Here is a 26882-nt window from a genome sequence, read left to right on the forward strand (position 1 = left end):
TATCTGGACAATCTAGATATTACCTCCTAGAGTTATGCAGATGACATTACCATCCTCATGCCGTTCGATCAACCAAAGAATGCCATGACAGACATAGTACATCGAACACTAGAAGCAGTAGCGACCTGGATGAAAGATCAGAAATTGAAACTCAACCCAGACAAAACAAAATTCATCCTCCTCGAAAATAACAAAGCCCCAACTTTAACCAGTATAGAAATCAACTCAACCAACTACCCCATCCAAACCACCCTAAAACTATTAGGAATGACTATAGACAGATGCTGCACCATGCAGACTCAAATAAACAAAACAATACAGAAATCCTTCGCAGTTATGAGAAATTTAAGACAAGTACAAAAATTCTTCGAAAGACCACAATTCCAGCTCATAGTTCAATCTCTTATACTAGGCCTACTGGACTACTGCAACATCCTCTACCTCCCCTGCCCTGCAACAATGATTACACATCTACAAACAATCCAAAATACAGCGCTGAGACTCATCTACTCACTGAAGAAACACGACCATATTACAGAAGCATACATCGACTCACACTGGCTACCAATTCAAGAAAGAATACTATTTAAATTCTACTGCATGCTATTTAAATCGTTAAACGGAGACAGCCCAATCTACCTAAACAACCGCCTCTACCAAACTACATCACCCAGACATAGAAAAACACCCCCCCCCCTTTCACACACCCTCCAATCAAAGAAGTCAAAGGAAAAAACTGTATGACGGACTACTGGCAACACAAGCAGCAAAACTGGATTACCAAATTTCCAACCTACTGATAACCACCCCCGAATACAAGATCTTCAGAAAAGAAATAAAAACGACTCTCTTCAAGAAATCACTGAATCACTCTTAACATATCAATTACCGTCCATCCTCCCACCTTCACCCCGCCCCACAGATACTACCAGTTCTTCACAATTTCTCTTGAATTCACCAATGATCTACTGTATCCCAACATGTATCTTTTTTATATCTCTTTTTGTAATCCGCCTTCTCAACTTCTCTCAAATTTACCAATGGTCCAATATTGTAACCCACCTTTTATAACTCTTTTGTAATCCACCTCGAACTGCAAGGTAATGGCAGAATAGAAATCTCTAATGTAATGTAATGTAATGTAATTCTTGACCTTATTTTTTTGTTGATGAAAGTAAAATTCACCTTATTGGAATTATGTGTAGCTGTGTTCCTCCTATCACTCCATTCCTGCAGGGTGACTCCAGTTCGAGTCACACGTCAGTGTAATTTCAATGTTCTACCACTAGTAGTGCTGGGGAGTTCCGATCCCGGGCAGCAGAGTGGTGACAATATGAATATGGGAAATAATGCCCTGGCTTTGTTTAATGTGTATGCCCCTATTTCAAATCAAAATGAGTTTTTTAAAACATTACAACAATTGTTATTCCTACTGGCTGCTTCTAAATTAGTTGTAGCTGGAGATTTTAACGCTGTTATAGATCCGTTATTGGATAAAAAACCTTGTAGAAATATAAAATCTTTAGGGTTAGATAATTTGGTACATTCATGTGATTTAAAAGATATTTGGCGTATACTTCATTTTAGGGATCAGGAATTTTCCTTTTGTTCACATGTTCATAAGTCTTTTTCTAGAATTGATTATATTCTTGTCTCAACTCAATTAGTTCAACAAGTGATTAAAGCTTCTATAAACCCAATTATTTTATCTGATCATGCGGGTGTATGGATTGAACTTCAAATGGATCAGCAAGAGTATAGTAGACCTGTTTGGAGATTTGATAATGCATTGCTTGTTGATACAAAATTCTTAGATGAATTACAAATTAAAATTACTGAATTTTTTCTATATAATTTATTAGATGAAATTTCTATGGAAAATGTTTGAGATGCTTTTAAGGCTACTATAAGAGGTAACATTATTTCATACTCTGCTTATATTAGAAAACAAATTAAAAATCAATATTCTATTTTGGAAAAAGAAATTAAAACTTTGGAATCTAAATTGATTGATAAATGGAAACATGACACGTTGCAAGAACTTTTAAAAGCAAAAGGTAAATTTAATGAATTAGCTTCGAAATTGATAAGGAAAGATATTTTTTCTCAGCAAGCTTTGTATTATGGAAACTCAAATAAGGCTGGAAGGTTATTGGCAAATTACCTTCAAGCAAAGAAAAGAAGAACAAAAATTATAGCAATAAAAGATGAGAAAGGAGTTATGCATAATCAAATTGGTAATATTTTAAGCAACTTTTTAAATTTTTATAAAGATCTATACTCTTCTGAATCTTATAATGGTAGGGAGAAAGATGGTTTAGATTTTTTGAACTTAATTATTGGTCCGAAGGTTCCTGATCATATAAAAAGAAGTTTAGATGAGCCTATATCACTAAAAGAATTAGAAATAGCGTTGAAGTCCCTTAGAGTTGGATCCGCTCCAGGTGGTGATGGTTATACAGTAGAATTTTATAAATCATTTCAAAATTCCCTATTACCCCATTTGCTAAATTTATTTCAATCCCAATTATCTAAGGGATGCATTACAGGTACTATGGCTGAATCTTTAATAATTGTTTTGCCAAAGCCAAACAGAGATCCTACTTTGGTTTCAAACTACAGGCCTATCTCATTAATAAATGTGGATGGTAAACTTTTGGCTAAGATATTGGCTTTATGCTTGGCCAAGGCTCTCCCTTTTATTATTGATATGCATCAAACTGGATTTGTTGCGAAAAGACATTCCTCTAACAATACTAGATTGGCCTTTCATATGTTAAATTTATCTAAAGAAAGTGCTGATCCTGTTTTTTCTATATCTCTAGATGCAGAAAAAGCTTTTGATAGAGGTGAATTGTCTTTCATGTATCAAGCAATGGAATGGTTTGGTATAGTTTCGGGATTTATACAAATGATTCAAACTTTGTATAGCTCCCCTTCTACAAGATTATATATCTATATAATAAAACCGTAGGCGGCGCATGCGCAGTCTTATCGGCGTGCTTCCATGATCCGTATGTCCGTGGCCGCCAAGACTGCAGCATGCCCCGCGCTTACTACGGCCCCACGCGCAGCTCAGTTCGGCACGGCGGTTTCCCCAGATAGGGGAAGCCGAAAAACTCAATCCCGCCTCATGTTCCTGCCGCCGCTCACGAATTCCCCCCCCCCCCAATCCTCCTGCAACAGCCGCTACCGCTCCTGTTCAAAGCGGCCTGCTGAGGTTCGCGGCCGCTGTAACGAACCTCGCAGGCCACTCTCCACATGGTAGCACGTTCCCTCTGACGCAATCGCGTCAGAGGGAACATGCTACCGAGTTGGAGAGCGGCCTGCGAGGTTCGTTACAGCGGCCGCGAACCTCAGCAGGCCGCTTTGAACAGGAGCGGTTACGGGAGGGGGGGGGGAGTTTTAACAGGAGGAGTCGCCGAAAAAAACCTTCAGCCGCAGCAGGCCAGCACACGGGAAGGGAAGGGGGAGGGGCCGAACGGAGCAGGGCAGCTCAAGGTAAGAAGGGAATAGGGGGTGGGGGAAAATGTTTCTACTACTCAGCAGGGACCTGGAGGGGAAGGGAAAACCGCTGCTGCTTCTGCAAAGGAAAGTGGTGGTAGGGGAGAGAAGGGAATGGGGGGTGGGTGGGGGAAAATGCTGCTACTACTTCTCAGAGATCTGGAGGGGAAGGGAAATATCACAGCTGCTTCTGCAAAATAAAGTGGGGGAGAGAGAAGGGAATGGGGGGTGGGGGAAAATGCTGCTACTGCTTCAGCAAGGACCTGGAGGGAAAGAGAAATACCGCTGCTGCTTCTGCAAAGGAAAGTGGGGGGGGGGGAGAGAAGGGAATGGGTGGGTGGGTGGGGGGAAATGCTGCTACTACTTCACAGGGATCTGGAGGGGAAGGGAAATAGCACTGCTGCTTCTGCAAAGGAAAGTGGGGGGGGGAGAGAAGGGAATGGGGGGTGGGTGGGGGGAAATGCTGCTACTACTTCTCAGAGATCTGGAGGGGAAGGGAAATATCACAGCTGCTTCTGCAAAATAAAGTGGGGGGGAGAGAAGGGAATGGGGGGTGGGGGAAAATGCTGCTACTGCTTCAGCAAGGACCTGGAGGGAAAGAGAAATACCGCTGCTGCTTCTGCAAAGGAAAGTGGGGGGGGGAGAGAAGGGAATGGGGGGTGGGTGGGGGGAAATGCTGCTACTACTTCACAGGGATCTGGAGGGGAAGGGAAATAGCACTGCTGCTTCTGCAAAGGAAAGTGGGGGGGGGGGAGACACAGAAAGAAATACAGACAGACAAAGGAGGCTAGGGAGAGAGACAGACAGAAATAAAGACAGACAGGGGACCAGAGAGACACAGAAATAAAGACAGACAGGCAAAGGGTGCCAGGGAGAGAGAGAAAAAAATTGCAGGAGGGAGAAAGGAAATTGCAGAAAGGAAGAAAGAAACAGGAGCAGGGAGAGAGACATAAAGAAAGAAAGACAGACAGCCATATATTCTAGCACCCGTTAATGTAACGGGCTTAAACACTAGTTAATAATAATTTCTCTGATCGTATTACTTTGCGGAGGGGGGTTAGACAGGGTTGTCCTCTATCTCCTTTGCTTTTAGATATTGTATTAGAACCCTTGTTATTAGCTGTTCAACAAGCAAAGGGGATACAGGGTATTTTCTTTTCTGATAGAAAATACAAAGTTTCAGCATATGCAGATGATATGTTGTTATATTTGAGAAATCCAGAAACTACCATTCCATGTTTATTAGAATTGACTGATACATTTGGAAAATTTTCAGGATATAAAATAAATTGGAGTAAGTCAGAAATTCTTCCTCTTAATGTGCACTGTACTAAAGGTCTATTTGATTCTTTCTCTTTTACTTGGAAAGAGGATGGTTTAAAATATTTAGGTATAATGATAAAAAATACTCTGGAAGACACTTTGAAAGAGAATGAAAAACTTTTATTAAAAAAAATAACAGAAATGTGTGAGCAATGGAATCCTTTACATCTTTCTTGGTGGGGGAGAGTCCAAACTGTTAAAATGATGATTTTGCCTGTAGTTTGTTATCAAATGAGTATGATACCAATTTTTTTTCAAGGGTCCTTTTATAAAAAACTTAATGGTATTCTTACAAAATTTGTTTGGCTGGCTAAAAGGCCTAGAATTGCTTTAATATCTCTACAAAAGCCAATCGAGGAGGGCGGGGTAAAATTTCCAATTTTTATAGGTATCATCAAGCCTATATTTTATGCCAGGGTATGTATTGGATCCTCCCAGAACTCTTTCACAATGCTCCAGATTGGTTATACTTGGAGTGGTGTCTCTTGTTTCCTTTAAATTTAGTTCATGTTAGTATAAAAATGCCTAGGAGATATAAACAGAACAGAATTTTGATTGATACATGGAAAACTTTGAGGTACATAAGAACATAAGAAGTTGCCTCCACTGGGTCAGACCAGAGGTCCATCGCACCCAGTGGTCCACTCCTGCGGCGGCCCATCAGGTCTATGACCTGTGAAGTGGTTCCTGACCATTTCTATAACCTACCTCTACTTTTATCTGTACATTAGTAATTTAACACCTATTCCAATAAATAAATCAATGAATCAATCTCTATGGATAAATTCCAGGATTCAAATTGGCGGATCTCAAATCTTATGGAAGCACTGGATTATTGCTGGCATAAGAACTTTAAATGATGTTATTTCAGAAGGTAAACTGCTTGATTTTTCAGTTGCAGAATAGATTTGGTCTTAATAAATCACAAAGTTTTAAATGGTTGCAACTGAAGAAGGCTATTCAGGTGGGGTTCCCTGAATGGAAAACTCAATGGAATACTCAATATAGTTTAGAGTTCCTATGCTTCCAGGCAGACTTCTTGGGTCATCAAGCCGCATAGTGGTATAAATTATTATCTGGATTTCTTAATAAAAAACCGATAACCGGTCTTAGAGACATTTGGAGCATTGAGATTAAGCATCAGATTTCTGCTTCTCAATGACCACAAATTTAATCCTGGAGAATTAGATGTACAGTGTCGGCATCTATGAGACAAACTTGGTTCTTTTTATTACATAGAGCTTTTTGGACCCCAGTTCGTTTACAAAAGTTGGATAGCTCAAAATCTAATAGATGCTGGCATTATAATCTAGAAGCGGGGACATTGGATCATCTAATTTTTTATTGTCTCTACATTATGAACTTTTGGAATTTAATTTGGTCTCAAATAAACTGCTTATTAGAAAACCATGTTGCAATATCATACAATACTGTTTTGTTTGGTATGTCTATGAGGAAAAAAAGTCAATTATCAGCACATAACAACAAATTTTTAATGATCATGACAGAAGTTGCTATTCAACATATTACTAACAACTGGAAAAATTATACTAATCTTAGTTATGCATTTTGGTGGAATTATTTGTGCCATATTTATAAGATGGAAAGAGTAATTGCTTTACAGAAAGGTTGTTAACAATTTTTTAAAGATTTGGGGACCATTGGTTAAATATTGCAATGAATAGGCATCATTTTCCTCTGATAGTATACATATATATAGGGGGGAAGGGGATGGGGGAAAATTGATTTAATAATGAATTTATAATAATTCTGTTGTGTGTTTAATGGTAATAATGGTGGTGGGTTGGGGGAGGGAAATTAATTAATTTATATATTTATGATATTATTGAAAGAATTTCAAGTGTTATATGAATGTATTTTATATTGTTCTTATGTGCACTTGTTGTAAGTTTAAAAATGAATAAACAATTTAAAAAAAAAAGACATTTTTGATTGAAATGTTTGTGGGAGGGAGGATATAAATTACATTACATTACATTACTGATTTCTATTCCGCCTCAACCTTGCAGTTCTGGGCGGATTACAAAAGAGACAACTGGACATTTTCAGGATAATTACAGAGAGAATTCTGGTCATTTCCAGGAGAAGTTACAAGAATAATGGAGCTGTATATTTCAAGAGCTACAAGATGCTGTACAAATAGGAAATAGTGCAGATCCAGTATATGTTCCGTTAGGGAAGCAGTTGACATGCTTGATGCTAAAGAGAAGGGAACTGGTGAAGGGGGGAGGAGGGGGGAGTTGCGCTGAGGGGGGTCCGATTGGGGTTAAGCCATCTGTATAAATCTTTTGAACAGGTGCGTTTTGATTTCTTTGCGAAAATATTTGTAGTCGTTTGTTGTTATCAGCAGGTTGGAGATAGTGTGGTCCAGTTTCGCTGCATGCATCGCCAACAGACTGTCAAATATCTTCTTGCGCTGGGTGCCTATGAGTGGGGGGTAGGTAAAAGGGGTCTTAGTTCTTCTTTGCCTAGTGGTGGTGTTTTGGTACAGGTGGTTGTTTAGATAATTGGGGGCTGTGCCATTTATTGCTTTGAATAATAGATAGTATAGTTTGAATTGAATTCGTGCTTGTATTGGTAACCAGTGTGAGTCCAGGTAGGCTGCGGTGACGTGGTCAAATTTTCTCAGTGAGTAGATTAATCTGAGTGCAGTGTTTTGAATTGTCTGTAGTTGTTTTATCATTGTTGCCGGGCAAGGCAGATAGAGTATGTTGCAGTAGTCCAATAGACCTAGTACTAGGGATTGGACTACTAGCCTATATTGCTCTTTGTCAAAGAATTTTCTGATTTTTCTTAAATTGCGCATGGTTAGAAATGCTTTCTGGGTGGTCTTGTTGATTTGGGCCTGCATTGTGCAGCATCTGTCTATTGTTACTCCTAGGAATTTTAAGGTAGGTTGTATAGGGTATTTGGAGGCGTTTATTTCTAGTTCTGTGATGGAGGGATTCTTATCCTTTTCAAGCAGTAGAAATTTTGTTTTGTCAGTGTTCAGCTTCAATTTGTGATCTGCCATCCATTTTTCCACTACTTGAAGGGTTTTTTCCAATTTTTCTGTAGAAGTTGGGTCAGGAGCATCAAAGGGTAGGAGTATGGTGATGTCGTCAGCGTAGCTAAATGAAGTTACATTCAGATTGTCTAGGGTAGACCCAAGGGAGGATAAGAAGAGGTTGAAGAGAGTAGGTGAGAGTGGTGATCCTTGAGGAACTCCACAGGGGTTGGACCATGGTTCTGATTTAAGATTGTTTGACTTTACTCTATAAGATCTGTATTTAAGGAATCCTTTGAACCAATTGTATACTCTGCCTGAGATCCCTATGGCTTCTAGTGTCTGTAGTAGGATGGTGTGGTCGACCAGATCGAATGCTGCAGATAGATCGAGTTGAATTATCAGCATCCTTCTGCCTTTGCTGAGGTGCTGTTGGGCTGTGTCTAGTAGGGTTACTAGTAAAGTCTCCGTGCTGTGGTTGGATCTGAATCCCGATTGAGAGGGGTGGAGAAGATTGTGGTCTTCCAGGTAATTTGTGAGGAATTGTGCAACTAGTCCTTCTATAAGTTTGACATATATTGGTATTGAGGCGATGGGTCTATAGTTAGCGGGGTTATCTATAAGGCCTTTGTGGTCCTTCACAATTGGAGTGATTATGATTTCTCCTAGGTGCTGCGGGAATTGACCTTCAGTGAGTGTAATTTGGATCCATTGCATGAGGCTGTCCCTAAATTTGGGGGTGGCATTGGTTATTAGATACGCGGGACAATAGTTCAGGTCACATGAGGCATGACTGTATTTTTTGTAGAGTCGAATCATGTCTGTCCAGTTTACCGCAGGAAATTCGGTCCAGGTCCTGTCTGCTGCAATGGCTTCTCCTATTGGGGGATTTGTTGTTATCTCGTCGAGGAGGGCATGTGTATTATTGAAGATAGTCCTGATTGTTGTAATTTTGTTTTTGAAGTGGTCTGCAAGTTGAGTGGCTGTTGGAGGGTGCTTTCCTTGTGCTGCTAGGTAAGGTTTGGTGTTAGTGAGGTTTTTTTACTAGATTGAAAAGTTTTTTTGAGTCTATGGACTCTATGCCTACCAGCTTGGAGTAGTAATCTTTTCTTTGAGTTTGGTCTTGTATTGTTTGATTAGACTTCTCCATGCTATTTTGGATTGTTCTTGGTTCTTTTTTTTCCAGTTTCTTTCCATTTGTCTGCAGTGCCTTTTGAGTTGGAGCAGTTCAACGTCGAACCATTTGTCTGATTGTCTGCAGATTTTGTGTTTTGATTTTATTGGAGCTAGCTCATTTAGGATTGTTTCGCTTAATGTTTGCCATTGTGGTATGAATTCTTTGGGGTCTATGGAGTCGATTGCGAGATCTGCTTTGTCCCAGAAAGTGGTTGGTTCAATTTTTGGACGGGTTTTGATGGGGAATTTGTGGGGTTTGTGTTTATAATTGCATTGAGCCCAGTTGATGTTGAAGGTGTATTTATAATGGTCTGACCAGAGGGAGGGAATCCAGGATCCATTTGAGATGTGGATTTCAGGTGTTTGAGGTTGTTGGGTCATGAATGCAGCAATATCTAGTTGATGGCCTTTTTTGTGAGTGGGTTGGGGGTTGAGTATTTGGTAGGATAGCGTTTTGAGGTAGACGAGTAGGCTTTCTGTTTGATTGGAGGTATGGTCTTCGAGGTGGAGGTTAATGTCTCCTAGTAGTAGGTTGTAAGTTGTTTTTAAGAAGATATTAAAAGAAATACAAGAGATTTTTGTAGGGTTTAAATGATGTAATATTGTGTTCTTGATGTTAGATGGAAAAATGAATAAAGAATTTAAAAAAAAAAAGAAAAATGGATTAGTCCAATAAAATGGTATTTTCTTATTTCTCATTATTTGTTTTATTTTTATTTGTTAATTTGTAAAGTGGTGATTGTTTACATCTACTGTCTTTATATTTTTCACACTATTAGGGGGACAAGTGTTACTGTTTCTGTCCCGCGAGAACTGACGTCAGCCATTCAGGGAGTGGTGCAGGACCAGGCAGCGCGCACCTGCCTTGTGTGCCACTCTGCCACTGTCGGAAGAGATCAGGAGGAGTATAAAAAAGGTACGGGGTGGGGGCCCTGCCGGAATTTAAGAAAAGGTAAGGAATTCTTATTTATAAATCCAGCTAACAATTTATATCACTGTGCGGCCTGGTGTCCCAGGCAGTCTACCTGAAAGCATAAGAATTCCAAACTATACTGGTTATTTAAATTTTTCCATTCAGGGAACCCTGCCTGAATGGCCTGCTTCAGTTGCAACCATCTATAACTTTGTGATTTATTAAGTCCAAATTTATGTTGCAACTGTGAAAAGTCAAGCAGTTTACCATTAGATATAACATCCTCTAAAGTACGTATTCCTGCTATCATCCAATGCTTCCAGATAACCTTGAATCCGCCAATTTGAATCTTGGAGTTTAGCCAAATAGTTTGATTTGTTGATTTGTGAATTGGAATAGGTGTTAAATTATTGACATATCGTAACATTTTCCACGTATCTACCAGTATTCTGTTGTCTTTATATAATCTAGGCATTTTGATTCTGAGAACATGGCATAATCTCAGAGGAAACATGAGTCGCCATTCCAACCATAACCAATCTGGGGTATTTTCAATCAGCTCTGGGAGGACCCAATACATACCTTGGCGTAAAATATAGGATTGATGATACCTATAAAAATTGGGAAAATTTACCCCTCCTTCCATAATTGGTTTTTGTAAAGATACTAAAGCAACTCTAGGAGTTTTACCCAGCCAAATAAATTTTGTGAGAATACAATTTAACTTCTTATAGAAGGATCCCTTACAGAAAACTGGTAACATACCCATTTGATAACAAACCACAGGCAATATCATCATTTTAATAGTTTAGACTCTCCCCCACCAAGAAAGATGTAAAGGATTCCATTGCTCACATATTTCTGTTACCTTCTGTAATTAAACTTTTTCATTCACTTGCATTGTTTCATTCAATGTGTTTTTTATCCAAATGCCTAAATATTTTATTCCATCTTATTTCCATAGAAAAGATAATTTTTCAAATAATCCTTTTGTGCAATGGACATTAGTAGGAAGAACTTCTGATTTACTCCAATTTATTTTGTATCCTGAAAATTTTCCAAATTTTTCTATTACATCCAGTAAGCAAGGAATGGTTGTTTCAGGATTCCTCAAATGAATTAGTATATCATCTGCATATGCAGAGACCTTATATTCCCGATCTGAATAAGGAATACCCTGTATCACCTTTGTTTGCTGAATAGCTAATAGTAAGGGTTCTAATAAAATATCAAAAAGCAAAGGAGACAAGGGACATCCCTGTCTAACTCCCCTCCGCAAACGAAAACATTCAGAGATTGTTATTAATATATAGTCTAGCAGAAGGGTAACTATACAAGGATTGAATCATTTGTATAAATCCTGAACCTATTCCAAACCAATCCATTGCTTGATACACGAAGGTCCATTCCACCCTATCAAAACCTTTTTCTGCATCTAAGGATACAGAGAAAGCTTGATCTTTCATGGCTTTTGCTAAATTTAACATATGAAAAGCCAGTCTGGTGTTGTTGGAGGAATGTCTCTGAGCAACAAATCCTGTTTGGTGCATATCAATAATAAAAGGGAGAGCCTTAGCCAAGTGCAAGGCCAATGTCTTAGCTAGAAGTTTACCATCTACATTAATTAAAGAAATAGGCCTGTAGTTTGAAACCAATTTGGGATCTTTATTTGGCTTCGGCAAGACTATAGTAACAGATTCAGCCATAGTACCTGTAATTACATTACATTACAGATTTCTATTCCGCCATTACCTTTCGGTTCAAAGCGGATTACAAAAAGAGTTATGGAAGAGGGGTTACAACGTTAGATCAGAGAAGGTTTCCAAGAGAGGGAAAAGTAGGATCTGGGGTTAGGGAGGGGATGGTAAGAGGGGGGTTAAGCTTTATCATGGTATTAAGCTTTATTAAAGGATTTCCTGAAGAGTATAGTTTTTATTTCCTTTCTGAACATCTTGTAGTCTGGGGTTGTTGTCAATAGGTTGGAGACTTGGTTGTCTATCTTCGCTGCCTGAGTGGCTAGTAGTCTGTTGTATAGTTTTTTCCATTTTACTTCTTTGATTGGGGGGTAAGTGAATGAGGTGTGTGTTTTTCTATGCTTGGTAGAGGTGGTTTGGATGAGGCGGTCATTTAGGTAGGTTGGGCTGTCTCCATTTATAGTTTTAAATAATATACAGTTTTATATATATATATTTTTTTTTATCCAGATGTTTCCTTTTGATTTGCAAATTGCTTTGTGATTCTGTCAAAAATGAATGAGCAATTGGGAGAGTTATTAGATATTGTATTTATTTAAATGTGTCCTAGTTGTGGTAATTGAATTGTTATTATATGTCAGGAATTTATGATGTTATAGAGAGGAAAATGTTATAATTTTCTTTGTTATTTTCTTTTTGGCAGGGGTATTAATAGATATTCTTATATATATATATATATATATATATATATATATATATACATATATATATATATATAAAAGGAAAAAATAAATAAATAAATGAGGATATAATTAAGGTGACCCCTCATAATAGGTGACTTGCATTATATTATTGAAATGCTTAATATAATTACAGTGGTACCTTGGATTACGAGCATAATCCATTGCAGGAGCATGCTCGTAATCCAAAATGCTCGTTTATCAAATAATGGAAACTCGCTTTGATACGTTCCCACCCCCCAACCCCGATAACCGACATCGCTCCCCCCGCTCGCAAAGGCCCCCTCGCTCCATCCGGCACCCCCCTACGCAAACCGGGTTGGGCCATGTGCCTAAGGCCACGCCCACAGGAGGGGACTAGGGCTCCCGGGCCTATTCTGATTGGCCCAGGCGCCTTAGGCCCCACCTATAGGCGGGGCTTTGGGAGGGCTGGGCCAATCCGGCCCCATTCTGCTGTGGGCTGCCGGACGGACGGACAGGTTGGCACCCGTCTGTCCAGCCAACGTTAAAGAGGTACGGGAAAGGGGGGTGGGGGTGTCGTGGGGTCGCGGATCGGCTGGAGGGGGGCCGATTGGGGGCTCTGGGGGGGGCGGACATTGGGGGGAGGGTGGTTCATCGAGGGCAGGAGGGCCTGGGATCCCTCCTGCCCGTAATGTAGTGGGGGGTGGGGGTAGGGAGTCCCCGGGGCCAGGAGGGTTTGGGCTCCCTCCTGGCCCAATCGAGTAGCGGTGGGGGGGGGGGGTCACCAGGGCCAGGAGGGTTTGGGCTCCCTCCTGGCCCAATTGAGTAGCGGCGGGGGGGGTCGCCAGGGCCAGGAGGGCTTGGGCTCCCTCCTGGCCCGATGTTAATTGGCACAGGCAGCTAAAATTGACCCTGCCATCTCAAAATTACTGATCAAAACAACAGACATAAGAGTTCCGAAAAGAAATAAAAACACTACTATTCAAAAAATATCTCCCATCACTCTAACCGCCATCTAACGAGTTCCCAAACAACACTTTTGGGAACACCACCCATATAGTAACACTTTGTCCAACCCTCAAACTAAACACCTCTACAGTCTATATCATCAACATTAAGTAACCAAGGTCATGTAATCATCAACATTATGTAACCACCTTCGCTTATAGGTATCTGATGTTACTCTCTACCCGATGAAACTTGATTCAGTTGTTATATAACATCTTCTATAATCTTGAATGTATTGTAATTCTTTATTCTCCATCCGATGTAACTTGATTCAGTTGTTAGGAAACATCTTCTGTGATATTGAATGTATTGTAATTCTTTACTGTTACCTGTAATTCACTCTTCTCCTGGAATTTAATTCTACTGGAAATGCCCAGATATCTTCTAAATTGTAATCCGCCTAGAACCGCAAGGCACAGGCGGAATAGAAATCTCTAATGTAATGTAATGTACAAAGGTCTATCTGAGGGGTCCCTCACCGAGCATGGGGGAATTGACATAATACATGGCCACTTGATTGTCTGTTCGAACAAGGACCACCTGGTCGTGAAGAAGATGATGAAAAGCTTTGAGAGCAAGGAAAATCGCTCTGGAGTTCCAACAGATTGATGTGACACCGACGGTCTGTGGAAGTCCACAACCCTTGAGTACGGAAACCATCTACGTGGGCTCCCCACGCGTAGGCAGACGAATCGGTTGTGAGAACTTTCTGATGAGGAAGAGCATGAAACCGCAAACCTCTGGAAAGATTGGAAGAGAGCATCCACCAGCGGAGAGAGTCAATAAAGGAGTCACCGCAATCCGGCGAGAAGGTGAGTCCAGCGCCTGCTGCCATTGAGACGCCAGGGTCCACTGAGGGATGTGAAGGTGAAGTTTGGCAAAGGGGGTCACATGAACCATAGAAGCCATGTGACCGAGCAGAACCATCATCTGTCGGGCAGAGAAGGTTGGAAGACAAGACACCTGCTGACAGAGCCGAAGGAGGGTCGTTCGATGAGCCAGCGGAAGGTACGCTCTCATGCTGACAGAATCCAGATGCGCGCCAATAAACTGCAGAGATGGGGCTGGAATCAACTGAGACTTGGGAAAGTTGACATGGAATCCCAGACTTTGAAGAAATTGAATAGTCTGATGGGTCGCTGCAATAACCTCTGGAAGAGAAGGGGACTTGATAAGCCAGTCGTCCAGGTATGGAAATACCTGAAGACCTCGAGAGCGAAGGGCTGCAGCTAAGACGACCAAACACTTGGTAAAAACCCTGGGAGAGGCCGCCAGACCGAAGGGAAGAACCCTGTATTGAAGATGAAGATTCCCCACCTTGAATCTGAGATATCTGCGAAAGTTCAGATGAACAGGGATATGGGTATAAGCCTCTTTGAGATCCAGTGAGCACATCCAATCCCTCTGATCCATGAGGGAGTACAGGGTCAGCAACGAGAGCATGCAAAACTTCTCTTTGACCAGAAATTTGTTGAGGGCTCGAAGATCCAGAATGGGTCGCAAATCCCCTGTCTTCTTGGGCACCAGAAAGTACATGGAATAGAACCCCAGATTGCATTGGGAGGGAGGAACCTCCTCCACCGCTCGGAGGCGAAGAAGAGCCTGAGCCTCCTGAAGAAGAAGGGGGAGTTGCGAGGAACTGGAATGGCACTCTCTTGGAGGGTGATCTGGGGGCACCTGAAGCAGGCGCAGAGAGTATCCCTCGTGGATAGTAGTCAGAGATCCGATGTGACACTTTCCCAATGGGAAGAAAACAGGGAAAGGCAACCTCCAATGGGTAGATGAGAATTCTGCAGGGAGGATGGAATGCTCAAGGCCGGAACTTCAAAAAGACGGAGCCAGCTTGGCAGCAGCAGGCGCCTGAGGCTTCTGAGGACGTTGATGCTGTTGGGGACGTCGAGGAGGAGGCCTAGAAAAGGCAGGAGTCATCTTCATGGGATAACGACGAGCCGGTTGTTTATAAACCCGAGTTGTAGAAGGCTTGGGTTTCGACCTGAGCAGAGAAGCAAAAGAGCGCTCATACTCGGAGAGTCGCTTGGTAGCAGCTTCAATTGAGTCATCGAACAGCTCATTCCCCTGACAGGGCAAGTTGGCCAGAAGGTCCTGGAGGTTAGGGTCCATGTCGACTATGCAGAGCCAGGCCAGACGACGCATGGCGACCGCAAAAGTCGATACCCTGGAGGAAAGCTCAAAAGCATCATGAGATGCCTGCAACATGAAAAGCCGCAACTGGGAAAGAGTTTGAAGGATTTGTTTAAACTCTGAAAGGCGGGCTTTGGACAGGTCCGGATAGAAGGAAGGCAGCATCTTTAGGAAATGGTTGAAGTAGGATGTAAACACATAATTGTAGTTCAAGATTCTGTTAGCCATCATGGAATTTTGGTACAGTCTACGGCCAAATTTGTCCATGGTTCGACCCTCTTTGCTGGGGGGAACAGTTGCAGAAATCTTAGACGGGTGAGCTTTCTTCAGGGAGGACTCGACGACCAAAGATTGGTGTGACAGCTGAGATTTTTCGAAGCCCTTGCAGGGGACCGTGCGGTATCGTGACTCCAGCTTAGAAGGGATAGCAATGACCGAATAAGGGGGTCTCCATATTTCTCATGAAAGTCTGCTTCAGGACTGGAATCATGGGCAACCTCAAAGTCTTCTTGGGAGGATGGGAGACTTCCATATCTGCCAAGTATTCCGGGGTGTATTTGGAATCGGAGCATTATGGACCCCTGTTCGGTTACAAAAGTTGGACAGCTCTAAGTCTAATAAATGTTGGCATTGTCATCTCGAAGCAGAGGTTTAGATCATTTATTGTTCTACTGTCCATTTATTTTGGCTTTTTGGAAATCAATATGGGGCCAAATAAATTGCTTATTAGAAAATCCAGTGGCATTATCCTATGATATTGTGCTTTTTGGCATGTCAATGAGAGCTAAAAGTCAAATATCATCTAAAAATAACAGGCTTTTTATTAATAATGACAGGAGTTGCCATACAACAAATTACGAGCAATTGGAAGAATTGGACGAGGCTTAATTATAGTTTTTGGTGGAATTCACTGTTATGTGTATAAAATGGAAAGAATATTAGCAATTCAGAAAGGGAATTTTAAGAAATTTCAGGAGATTTGGGAGCCATTAGCAAAATACTGTAATGATTAATTAATGTTTTTCCCTATGTCATGCACATCCGGGAGGGGGGAGGATGGGGGTCTGTTAGATTAATAAATTTAGATATATTGGGGTTCATTATAGAAATTTTATGTGATTGCATTGTGATTGTTCAGGAGGGAGGGGGACTAATTCTGTAATTGATATTAATGGAATATTAAGTGTGTGTTATTGATGTAGAAAATGTGGTATTTATGTACTTACTGTAAGTTTTGAAAATAAAGATTTTGAAAAAAAAAAAAAAAGAAAAGATAAGGGAGGAGTTATAAAAAGGTACGGGGGTCAGGGTGGGGGCCCTGCCGGAATTTTTAAAAGACTGGATGATTGCACTTGGAAGTTAAGTATGCATGCTTTCCTCTATATAAGCCGAATTACAGGCATAAGCGAAGCCATATTTTAAAAGTGTCTGGGATTTATTGAATTCTAATTGTCAGTCTGCTATATAAGTTTGTTGGGACTTAACTGTTGTTGGTGCCCTGTTGTGATTGGGGTGTTTTTGTAGTTTGTTAAAAAAAAAAGGTACAGGGGGGCCTACCAGATTTTGAAAAAAGGTAGCAGGGGTGGGGGGACCCTGCATGCCTGCCAGCCAGCCACTAGGAAGTGGGGAGAACTTGTGCCGTCAGCGTCATGCTTCATCGACTACAGCAAAGCTTTTGACTGCATGGATTACAATAAACTATGGAGAATGCTAGTGCAAATGGGAATACCCAAACACATAATTCACCTGATAAAGAGCCTATATGAAAATCAAGATGACAAAGGTAGAAAAAAAATTCTATTTTTTAATTTTTTTGCTTTAGGATAAAATAGTATTGTAGCTATGTTGATAAATGTTTATAAATAGAAAATGGAATACGGTGATCGTTTTATTGGATTAATTTTAATACATTTTTGACAACTTTCAGAGACCAAATTCTTCTTCCTCAGGTCAGGACAGGATACTGTAACAGCAGTATACAATGGAACCTTGGTTTATGAGCATAATTCGTTCCAGAAGCATGCTCATAAACCAAAATACTCGTATTATCAAAGCGAGTTTCCCCATAGGAACTAGGGGAAACTCGCTTGACACATTCCCCCCCCCCCCCCCACGGCCAGCGGCGTTCTCCACACCCCCCCTCCCTTGATAACTGGCATCGCTCCCCCCCACACTCACAAAGGCCCCCCCCCCCGTGCGAACCAGCACCCCCTCCCACGCGAACCGGCACCCTCCTGCCCGAACAACTTCAAACTTACTCCCCATCTGGCACCAGCACGCAGCCCACAAGACGTGCTGGTGTCGTTTGAAGAAGTTTCTGCCTCTTGCTGGGCCTTGAACATCTGCGCATGCTCAAGGCCTTCTAGTTCTCCCTCTCGCCGAGGGAGAACTTTGCACTTTGAATACTGCATGCAATTCTGGTTGCCACATCTCAAAAAAGATATAGCAGAATTAGAAAAGGGTGACAAAAATGAAAAAAGAGATGGGACGACTTCCCAATCAAGAAAGGCTAAAATGGCTAGGGCTCTTCAGCCTGTAGAAAAGACAGCTCACAAGAGATATGATAAAGGTCTATAAAATACTGAGTAGAGTGGAACATGTAGATGTGAATCGCTTGTTTACTCTTTCCAAAAATACTAGGACTAAGGGACATGCAATGAAGCTACTAAGTACAAAAGATTAGGTTCTAACCTTTGCTAATCTTCTTTCTTGTATATCTGCACTCTATTTCTGGACAAGTGGGTTATGCATCCCATCTCATGAACTCTTGTAGGAATCTTCATTTACACATCCCCCTCCATATTCATGGGTTTAGAACTCACGACTTCGGTTACTTGTGTTTTTTGTCTGGATGACCCATTCCCACCTCCTGGACCCCTCCACTTACTTACTTTTTAAAACCTGGTGGTATAGCAGTGAAGAAGGGCAGGAACAATCTTCCTATGCTCCTGCCCTGTGCAGAACTGGAAACAAAAATGGCTTCCATGAGTTCCCATGGTCTTGCGGGAACTCATGGCAACCATTTTTGTTCCCAACTCTGCACGGGGCAGAAATGTAGGAAGATCGCTCCTGCTCTACTTCACCACTAGGCCATCCGGCTTTAAAAAGCACAGTTACTTACCATAATAATTGTTATCCAGGGACAGCAGGTAGATATTCTCACATGTGGGTGACATCCACGGAGCCCCAGTAAGGACAGCTTTAAAAGTGCATCGCCACTTTAAGAACTTGAGAAAGTTCACGAACTGCCCGCACATGTGCGAATGCCTTCCCGCCCGATGTAGGCTTGCGATACTTCAGTTCTGTAAGCAAGCTAAGAAGCCAACCAGGGAAGGTGAGTGGGTTGTGAGAATATCTACCTGCTGTCCCTGGATAACACCTATTACGGTAAGTAACTGTGCTTTATCCCAGGATAAGCAGGCAGCATATTCTCACATGTGGGACTCCTTAGCTTACTACAATGGGATGGAGGGAGTGTTGGCCATTAAGAAAATAAATTTTGCAAAGCTGCTTGGTCAAAGTGAATCATCTGGAATAAGAACCTGGAGAGTGTCTTTGGGCGTTATTTGATGGCATTTCAGAGTTAACCACATCCATATCAGGGTTGTATAAGGGTGTTATATTCCCTAGAAGCAGAGAAGGATAAGACTGTGGTTAAGCAGCGATGGGAACAAGACTTAGGGAAGGCTATAGGGCCATGGGATATGCTTTAGCCTTTTCTCATGGAAAGGTCATCCCATTTCTTTTATCTTTTCGTTGCCCTTCTCTGTACCTTTTTTGAGGAGGAGCTGTACAATCCATCCACCATCCGATGTTAAGTGGTGTTTATAGCCAGCTAGCAACAGCTCCTGGCTGGCTATCTCCCGCTGAATATCCCAGTTATTGGTTAGCCCGGTCACGTGACACAGCTAGTCAGCACCAATACTCACTAGCTGATCAGCTAAGTCTGGCAGCCAGCCAGACCCGCCTAAATAGCAAGTCTATCTTTGGCCACTATGACTTAGTCAGTTGAACTTAGACCAGAAATTCAATGCCAGTGGCTGGATATAGCCCAGGCACTGAATTTCTGGGTTCTCTTCTCACCACGGGTTACCTTCTGCGGTTGGATTATTGGCCCGAGAGGATATCCCAAATATTCCATGGCTGCAGATACCTTTAAGGGGTGACTGGCAAAGTGAAGTAGCAGCTTAGTGGCTCATACAGTAAGTAGCCTGAGAGTTCGATTCCCACAGAAGCTCTTTGCAACTCTGGAAAAGTACCTTAACCTTCCATTGCCCCGATACAAAATACAGACCTGTAGATAATATGTAAACTGCTTTGATTATAACAACAGAAAGGTGGTTTATCAAGTCCCAGTCTCATACCCTTTCCCTAATTCTCTGTCTGCATCCACTGGTAGATGGACATAATCAAATGGTATGGACTGGTCTGGTCAATAAGAAAAAGCAAGTTTATATTACAATCATTTAAGACACTCCACTAGTTACCTTTCTTCATTGGGAAGCTGATCATTTAGTTTCACTCTGATTCCCAGGGTGGAAGCAGTTGGAAAGTGAGTAACCTCCAAGGGGAGCTTTAATAGGGAACCTCAGACTTGAATAATATGAGGAGACAAGAGACGCACATACCTGGGAGCAAATTTACTGGCATCCAGGATACCATCTTTTCCCTTCCATTGTATCTGGGGTAGAGGATCCCCCGTAGCCTGGCAGTGCAGAACAGCTGTGTGACCTTGATAGACAGTTGTGTTCTCTGGTTCCAGCTTAAAGCTTATAAAAACTGAACAAAATAAGCAAGTAACAGTAAAAACAAGCACAAAATAAAATCATCATACTATTCAGAAGCCAAATGCCATCTCTCATGCTGGCAGCTGATTATAAGGAAGCTAAACACATTTACCATTTATACTCAAATAGGGGGAAAAAAAGATTGACTTGAAAGCACAGTTACTTACCGTAACAGGTGTTATCCAGGGACAGCAGGCAGATATTCTTAACGCATGGGTGACGTCACCGACGGAGCCCCGGTACGGACACTTTTAACTAGAAAGTTCTAGTTGGCCGCACCGCGCATGCGCGAGTGCCTTCCCGCCCGACGGAGGAGTGCGTGGTCCCCAGTTAAGATAAGCCAGCTAAGAAGCCAACCTGGGGAGGTGGGTGGGACGTAAGAATATCTGCTTGCTGTCCCTGGATAACACCTGTTACGGTAAGTAACTGTGCTTTATCCCAGGACAAGCAGGCAGCATATTCTTAACGCATGGGTGACCTCCAAGCTAACAGAGAGGGAGGAGGGATGGTTGGCCATTAGGAAAATAAATTATGTAACACAGATTGGCCGAAGTGTCCATCCCGTCTGGAGAAGGTATCCAGACAGTAGTGAGTAGTGAACGTGTGAACTGAGGACCAAGTGGCAGCCTTGCAGATTTCCTCGATGGGCATGGAACGGAGGAAAGCTACAGAAGCAGCCATAGCTCGGACCCTGTGGGCCGTGACAGCACCTTCCAGTGAGAGACCGGCCCGAGCATAACAGAACGCAATGCAGGCAGCAAGCCAGTTGGAAAGCGTCCGTTTAGAGACAGGGCGACCTAGACGGTTAGGGTCGAAGGACAAAAAGAGCTGAGGGGACGAGCGGTGAGCCCTGGTACGGTCAAGGTAGTATGCAAGGGCACGCTTACAGTCCAGCGTGTGCAATGCCTGTTCCCCAGGATGAGAATGGGGCTTAGGGAAAAAAACAGGCAACACAATGGATTGGTTGAGGTGGAAGTCCGAGACCATCTTAGGAAGGAATTTAGGATGGGTACGCAGAACCACCTTGTCATGGTGAAACACAGTGAAAGATGGGTCGGCAACCAGTGCATGCAGCTCACTAACCCTCCTGGCAGAGGTGATGGCAATGAGGAAAAGCACCTTCCACGTCAGAAATTTGAGTGAAGTAGTGGCAAGAGGCTCAAACGGAGGTTTCATGAGGGCTGATAAAACCACATTCAGGTCCCAGACGACTGGAGGAGGCTTCAGAGGTGGTTTGACATTGAAGAGGCCTCTCATGAACCGGGAAACCAGGGGATGAGCCGTAAGCGGTTTTCCGAAGATAGGCTCATGAAACGCAGTGATGGCACTGAGGTGGACTTGAGGCCAGCATCGGATAGAGAGAGCAAATAGTCCAGTACAGTTTCCACCGCCAATGAGGTGGGATCGTGGTGATGCAGTAGACACCAAGAGGAGAACCTGGTCCACTTCTGATGGTAACATTGGAGGGTGGCCGGTTTCCTGGAGGCATCCAAAATGCGACTGACAGGCTGAGACAGATTCTCTGGAGAGGTCAGCCCGAGAGAAACCAAGCTGTCAGGTGGAGCGAGGACAGATTGGGATGTAGTAGAGACTGATGCTGCTGCGTAAGTAGAGTAGGAAACACAGGAAGAGGAATGGGCTCCCTGGAGTTGAGCTGGAGCAGGAGGGAGAACCAATGTTGGCGAGGCCACCGAGGAGCGATGAGAATCATGGTGGCTCTGTCTCTGCGGAGTTTGAATAACGTCCGCAACATCAGAGGCAGTGGAGGGAAGGCATAGAGGAACCGATCCATCCAGTCAAGCAGGAATGCATCCGGGGCCAGACGATGAGGAGAGAAGAGTCTGGAACAGAACTGGGGCAGCTGATGGTTGTGAGGAGCTGCAAATAGGTCCACCTGAGGAGTGCCCCAGCGAGCAAAGATGGAGCGGAGTGTGGGAGGATCCAGAGTCCACTTGTGAGGTTGAAGGATGCGGCTGAGATTGTCAGCCAGGGAGTTCTGTTCGCCCTGGATATAGACAGCCTTGAGGAAGAGACTGTGGGCCGTGGCCCAGGTCCAGATGCGGATGGCCTCCTGACAGAGGAGGGGAGATCCGGTGCCGCCTTGCTTGTTTATGTAGTACATGGCGACTTGGTTGTCTGTGCACAGGAGAAGAACCTGAGGGTAGAGAAGGTGCTGGAAGGCCTTGAGAGCATAGAACATGGCCCTGAGTTTGAGGAAGTTGATGTGATGCTGACGCTCCTGATGGGTCCAGAGTCCCTGGGTGCGAAGATCTCCCAGGTGAGCTCCCCATGCATAGGGGGAGGCATCTGTGGTTATGATCATGGAGTGAGGGGGTAGATGAAAGAGGAGACCCCTGGAAAGATTGGAGGAGTTCAACCACCAGTGAAGAGATTGCTGAAGAGACGATGTCACAGAGATGGGATGAGAAAGAGGATCCGTGGTCTGTGACCATTGGTTGGCCAGAGTCCATTGAGATGTCCTGAGGTGGAGTCGCGCCAGAGGAAGCACATGGACCGTCGAGGCCATGTGGCCCAGGAGGACCATCATTTGTCGAGCTGGAATGGAGCGACGAAGGAGCACCTGACGGCAGAGGTGGAGCAGGGTCCGTTGGCGGTCTGAGGGGAGAAACGCCCTCATCAGAGTGGTGTCGAGGACGGCTCCAATAAACTGAAGTCGTTGTGTGGGAAGCAGATGCGAATTGGGGTAGTTGGTCTCGAACCCCAGGAGGTGGAGGAAGGAGATGGTGTGCTGAGTGGCTTGTAGCACAAGAGGAGACGTAGGTGCTTTCACCAACCAATCGTCCAAGTAGGGGAACACCTGGAAGTTGTGGGACCTGAGAAAGGCCGCCACCACAATGAGGCACTTGGTGAACACCCTGGGCGATGATGCGAGGCCAAAGGGTAGCACTTTGTACTGATAGTGACGGTGCTGATCCTGAAATCGAAGGTAGCGACGTGAAGTCAGATGGATTGGAATGTGAGTGTAGGCCTCTTTGAGGTCTAGGGAACATAGCCAGTCGTGTTGAGAGAGAAGAGGGTAAAGCATGGCAAGGGAGAGCATTCTGAACTTCTCCTTGACCAGACACTTGTTGAGGTCCCGGAGATCAAGGATGGGACGGAGGTCTCCTGTCTTCTTGGGAACCAGGAAGTAGCGGGAGTAGAAGCCTTGACCTCTTTGGTCTGGAGGTACCTCTTTGATGGCATTGAGAAGAAGGAGGGATTGGACCTCCCTGAGGAGGAGGAGTGAGAAACAGACTCTATGGGAGGATTGTCTGGTGGAAGAATCTGGAAGTTTAGAGAGTAGCCGTGGCGAATGATGTTGAGGACCCACAGGTCTGATGTGATGACCTCCCAACGGCTGAGGAAGAGTTGAAGGCATCCTCCGATCGGCTGAGGAAGAGGCAATGATGGTGGGAGGCTGGCTATGCCCTGGAGAAAAGAGTCAAAAGGGCTGAGATGGTTTTGACGGAGGTAGAGGCTTGGCAGGTTGGTGAGACTGTGAGCGCGCCTGAGTTTGATGCTGTTGACGAGGTCGGCGAGGCTGTTGTTGAGGCGGGTTGAGAGGTCTGGCCGAGAACCTGCGTTGGTAGGAAGACTGCTGTCTGTAGGGGCGAGCAGGTGGAGTCTTTTTCTTAGGTTTTATCAGGGTATCCCACCTGGTCTCGTGTGCCGAGAGTTTCTGGGTGGTTGAGTCCAGGTACTCCCCGAAGAGTTCATCACCAAGACAAGGTGCGTTAGCCAGGCGGTCTTGGTGATTAATGTTGAGGTCAGAAACCCTCAGCCAGGTCAGGCGCCTCATGGCAACAGCCATGGCAGATGCTCCAGAGGTCAGCTCAAAAGAGTCATAAATGGAGCTCACCATGAATTTCCGGAGTTGGAGTAGACTGGAAATTTGTTGTTGAAAAACAGGAACCTTACGCTCAGGGATGTATTTTTGTAAGGAGGAGAGTTGTTGCACCAAATGCTTCATGTAGAAGGAGAAGTGGAAGGTGTAATTATTAGCCCTGTTGGCAAGCATTGAATTTTAATAAAGGCGCCAAATTTATCCATCGTTCTGCCCTCTCTGCCAGGAGGGGTGGAGGCATAAAAACTGGAGCCCTGGGTTTTCTTTAAGGTGGACTCCACTAGAAGAGATTCATGGGGAAGTTGAGGTTTGTCGAACCCCGGGAAAGGAATGACCCTGTATAAACTATCTAGTTTTCAAGGGGCTCCCGGTACCTTGAGAGGGTTTTCCCAATTTTTGTAAAAAGTTTCCCTTAAGATGTCATGGACGGGTAACTTCAAAAATTCTTTGGGGGGTTGTTCGAAGTCTAAGGCGTCGAGAAAAGCCTGGGACTTCTTAGAGTCGGATTCCAATGGGATAGAAAGAGCCGCCGACATCTCCCTTAGAAATTTTGTGTATGAGGATTGTTCAGGTTTGGAACCGGTATCGACCATTGAGGGTTCCTCGTCCGTTGATGAAGCCTCATCATTGGTACCGGGTGGGGATTCTTCCCATAAGTCCGGGTCCCTGACGTCGGTATGAGCAGGACGGGACGGTGGTGTGGATGGCTCAGTGTGGCGAGTCTTAGAGAGAGATTTGCCAGAGCGCATCGAGACGGTACCGGGGGAGGAAGACCGGTGCCGGTCCTGGTCTCGGGGGGACCGGTGTCGGTCTTGATGTCGGGGAGGGTCGGCATCAGAGCGTGGTTGCACGGGAGGATTGAGTGGTTCAGCCGCGAGCACCGGCATGGACGTGTTCAACGGTACTGATGGGGTCGACACCGGTGGTATAGTGCGAGGCTCGGGCCGGTCCGGTACCGGAAGGAGTGGGGCCAACATTGCTGGCAACAAGTGTTGGAGTTGTTGCTGTAGTTGCTCCTGCAATTGGCTTTGGAGTATGGCCGCAATGCGGTCGTCCAGAGGAGGCACCGGTACCGCTTTTTTCTTTTTCGGTACCATAGGTGCTGCTCCATGCCCCGGCGATGAGGAGGCCGATGACGAGGCACTCACCGAAATCGGGGCGGAGCGTTTGCGGGGTCGGCATGATGCTGGGAGGATCGGCGTCGCCGCTGTGGCAGGAGGGCGCTCAAGGGAAGTGGAAGGCTTCTTAGCCAGCTTACCTGGTGCTAGCGACCCCGAGGAAGGATCAGGTGGTGTCGAAGTAGTCGGTGCCGACTTTTGCGGTGCCGTCGACGGCGCGGCCGATTCCATGGCAGATCCGGTACCGAAAAGAATATTCTGTTGGATCTGTCTATTTTTTAATGTACGTTTTTTAAGAGTAGCACAGCGGGTGCAGGTGTCAGCCCGATGCTCTGGACCCAGGCACTGTAGGCACCAATTGTGCGGGCCAGTGAGAGAGATCGGGCGTGCACACTGCTGGCACTTCTTAAAACCCGGCTGAGGGGGCATGAAGGGAAACACGGCCTCCGCAAAATCAAAACCGGAGGCCTGTATGGTGGCAACAGGCCCCGCCGGGGCCGGTCTGAAAAATAAAGAAAAAAGAAAAAGCAAAGTTTTTTGTTTTTTTTTTGGAACGGAAAAGAAACCCGAAGGGAAAAAGAACAAAAAAGAAGACAATTTCGCGAGCGGGAAGGCAAAAATCAGATTTTTCAACAGCCGTTGAAAACACATGCGTCTTCTTCGCTCCGCGGAAACGAAGAAACTGGGGACCACGCACTCCTCCGTCGGGCGGGAAGGCACTCGCGCATGCGCGGTGCGGCCAACTAGAACTTTCTAGTTAAAAGTGTCCGTACCGGGGCTCCGTCGGTGACGTCACCCATGCGTTAAGAATATGCTGCCTGCTTGTCCTGGGATAATATAGGGTTACCATATGGCTTCAGAAAAAGGAGGATGGATTGAGACATCTGGGTTTTACTTCCATTGCTTTCAGTGGAAGTAAAACCCGGATGGCTCAATCTGTCCTCCTTTTTCTGGAGACACATGGTAACCCTACTTGAATATAAACTGGAGGTTAGAAATTTGGGTTATAGCAGGGATCTCAAAGTCCCTCCTTGAGGGCCGCAATCCAGTTGGGTTTTCAGGATTTCCGCAATGAATATGCATTTAAAGCAGTGCATGCACATAGATCTCATGCATACTCATTGGGGAAATCCTGAAAACCCGACTGGATTGCGGCCCTCGAGGAGGGACTTTGAGACCCCTGGGTTATAGCTATCTCCTAAGCCACTAAACATAATACAAATATCTGTAATGTATATAATCCCAAAGCTAGCATGTTTACAAGGCTCCTAAGTAGGAAAAGCAACTATAAGCAACCACAAACTTAAATAAATGTAGACAAAAAATCAAACTTAAACCTCAAGAAGCCATATGCAGTTCAACACCAAAGAAAAAGAAACAGCACTCTACACTTTGGAAAATAAAAAGAAAGCAGGATACATTTACAGTCAAACTGCATTTTTTTCTTTCTATCTTTGTTTCCAGCTACTTTATTCAGATTTATCCCAGTTTCCAGCTTCTGCTTTTTTTTCTTAATTTTCTTTCAGAGTTTTCAGTCCATCTGCCTCTTCTCTCCTTTACTTCCTCTCCTTCACCCATCTCTGACTTTAACCTTTTCCTTTCAGTTTTCCTCCATTTATTTTTCTGCATCTGCATCTCCAGTTTTGTTTTGTATTTTGCTAACTC

General features: G+C 44.0%; 1 protein-coding gene across 1 annotated transcript in view; it reads right to left on the reverse strand.

Annotated features, from left to right (window-relative positions):
* PTK7 (protein tyrosine kinase 7 (inactive)) overlaps nt 1-26882 on the reverse strand; it is a 373613-nt gene that overhangs the window by 155497 nt on the left and 191234 nt on the right. Inside the window, 1 exon segment of the mRNA XM_033937683.1 lies at nt 20097-20247. Coding sequence (XP_033793574.1) covers nt 20097-20247 — 151 coding nt within the window.

Source organism: Geotrypetes seraphini, chromosome 3, assembly GCF_902459505.1.
Source record: "Geotrypetes seraphini chromosome 3, aGeoSer1.1, whole genome shotgun sequence".
Taxonomy (NCBI): domain Eukaryota; kingdom Metazoa; phylum Chordata; class Amphibia; order Gymnophiona; family Dermophiidae; genus Geotrypetes; species Geotrypetes seraphini.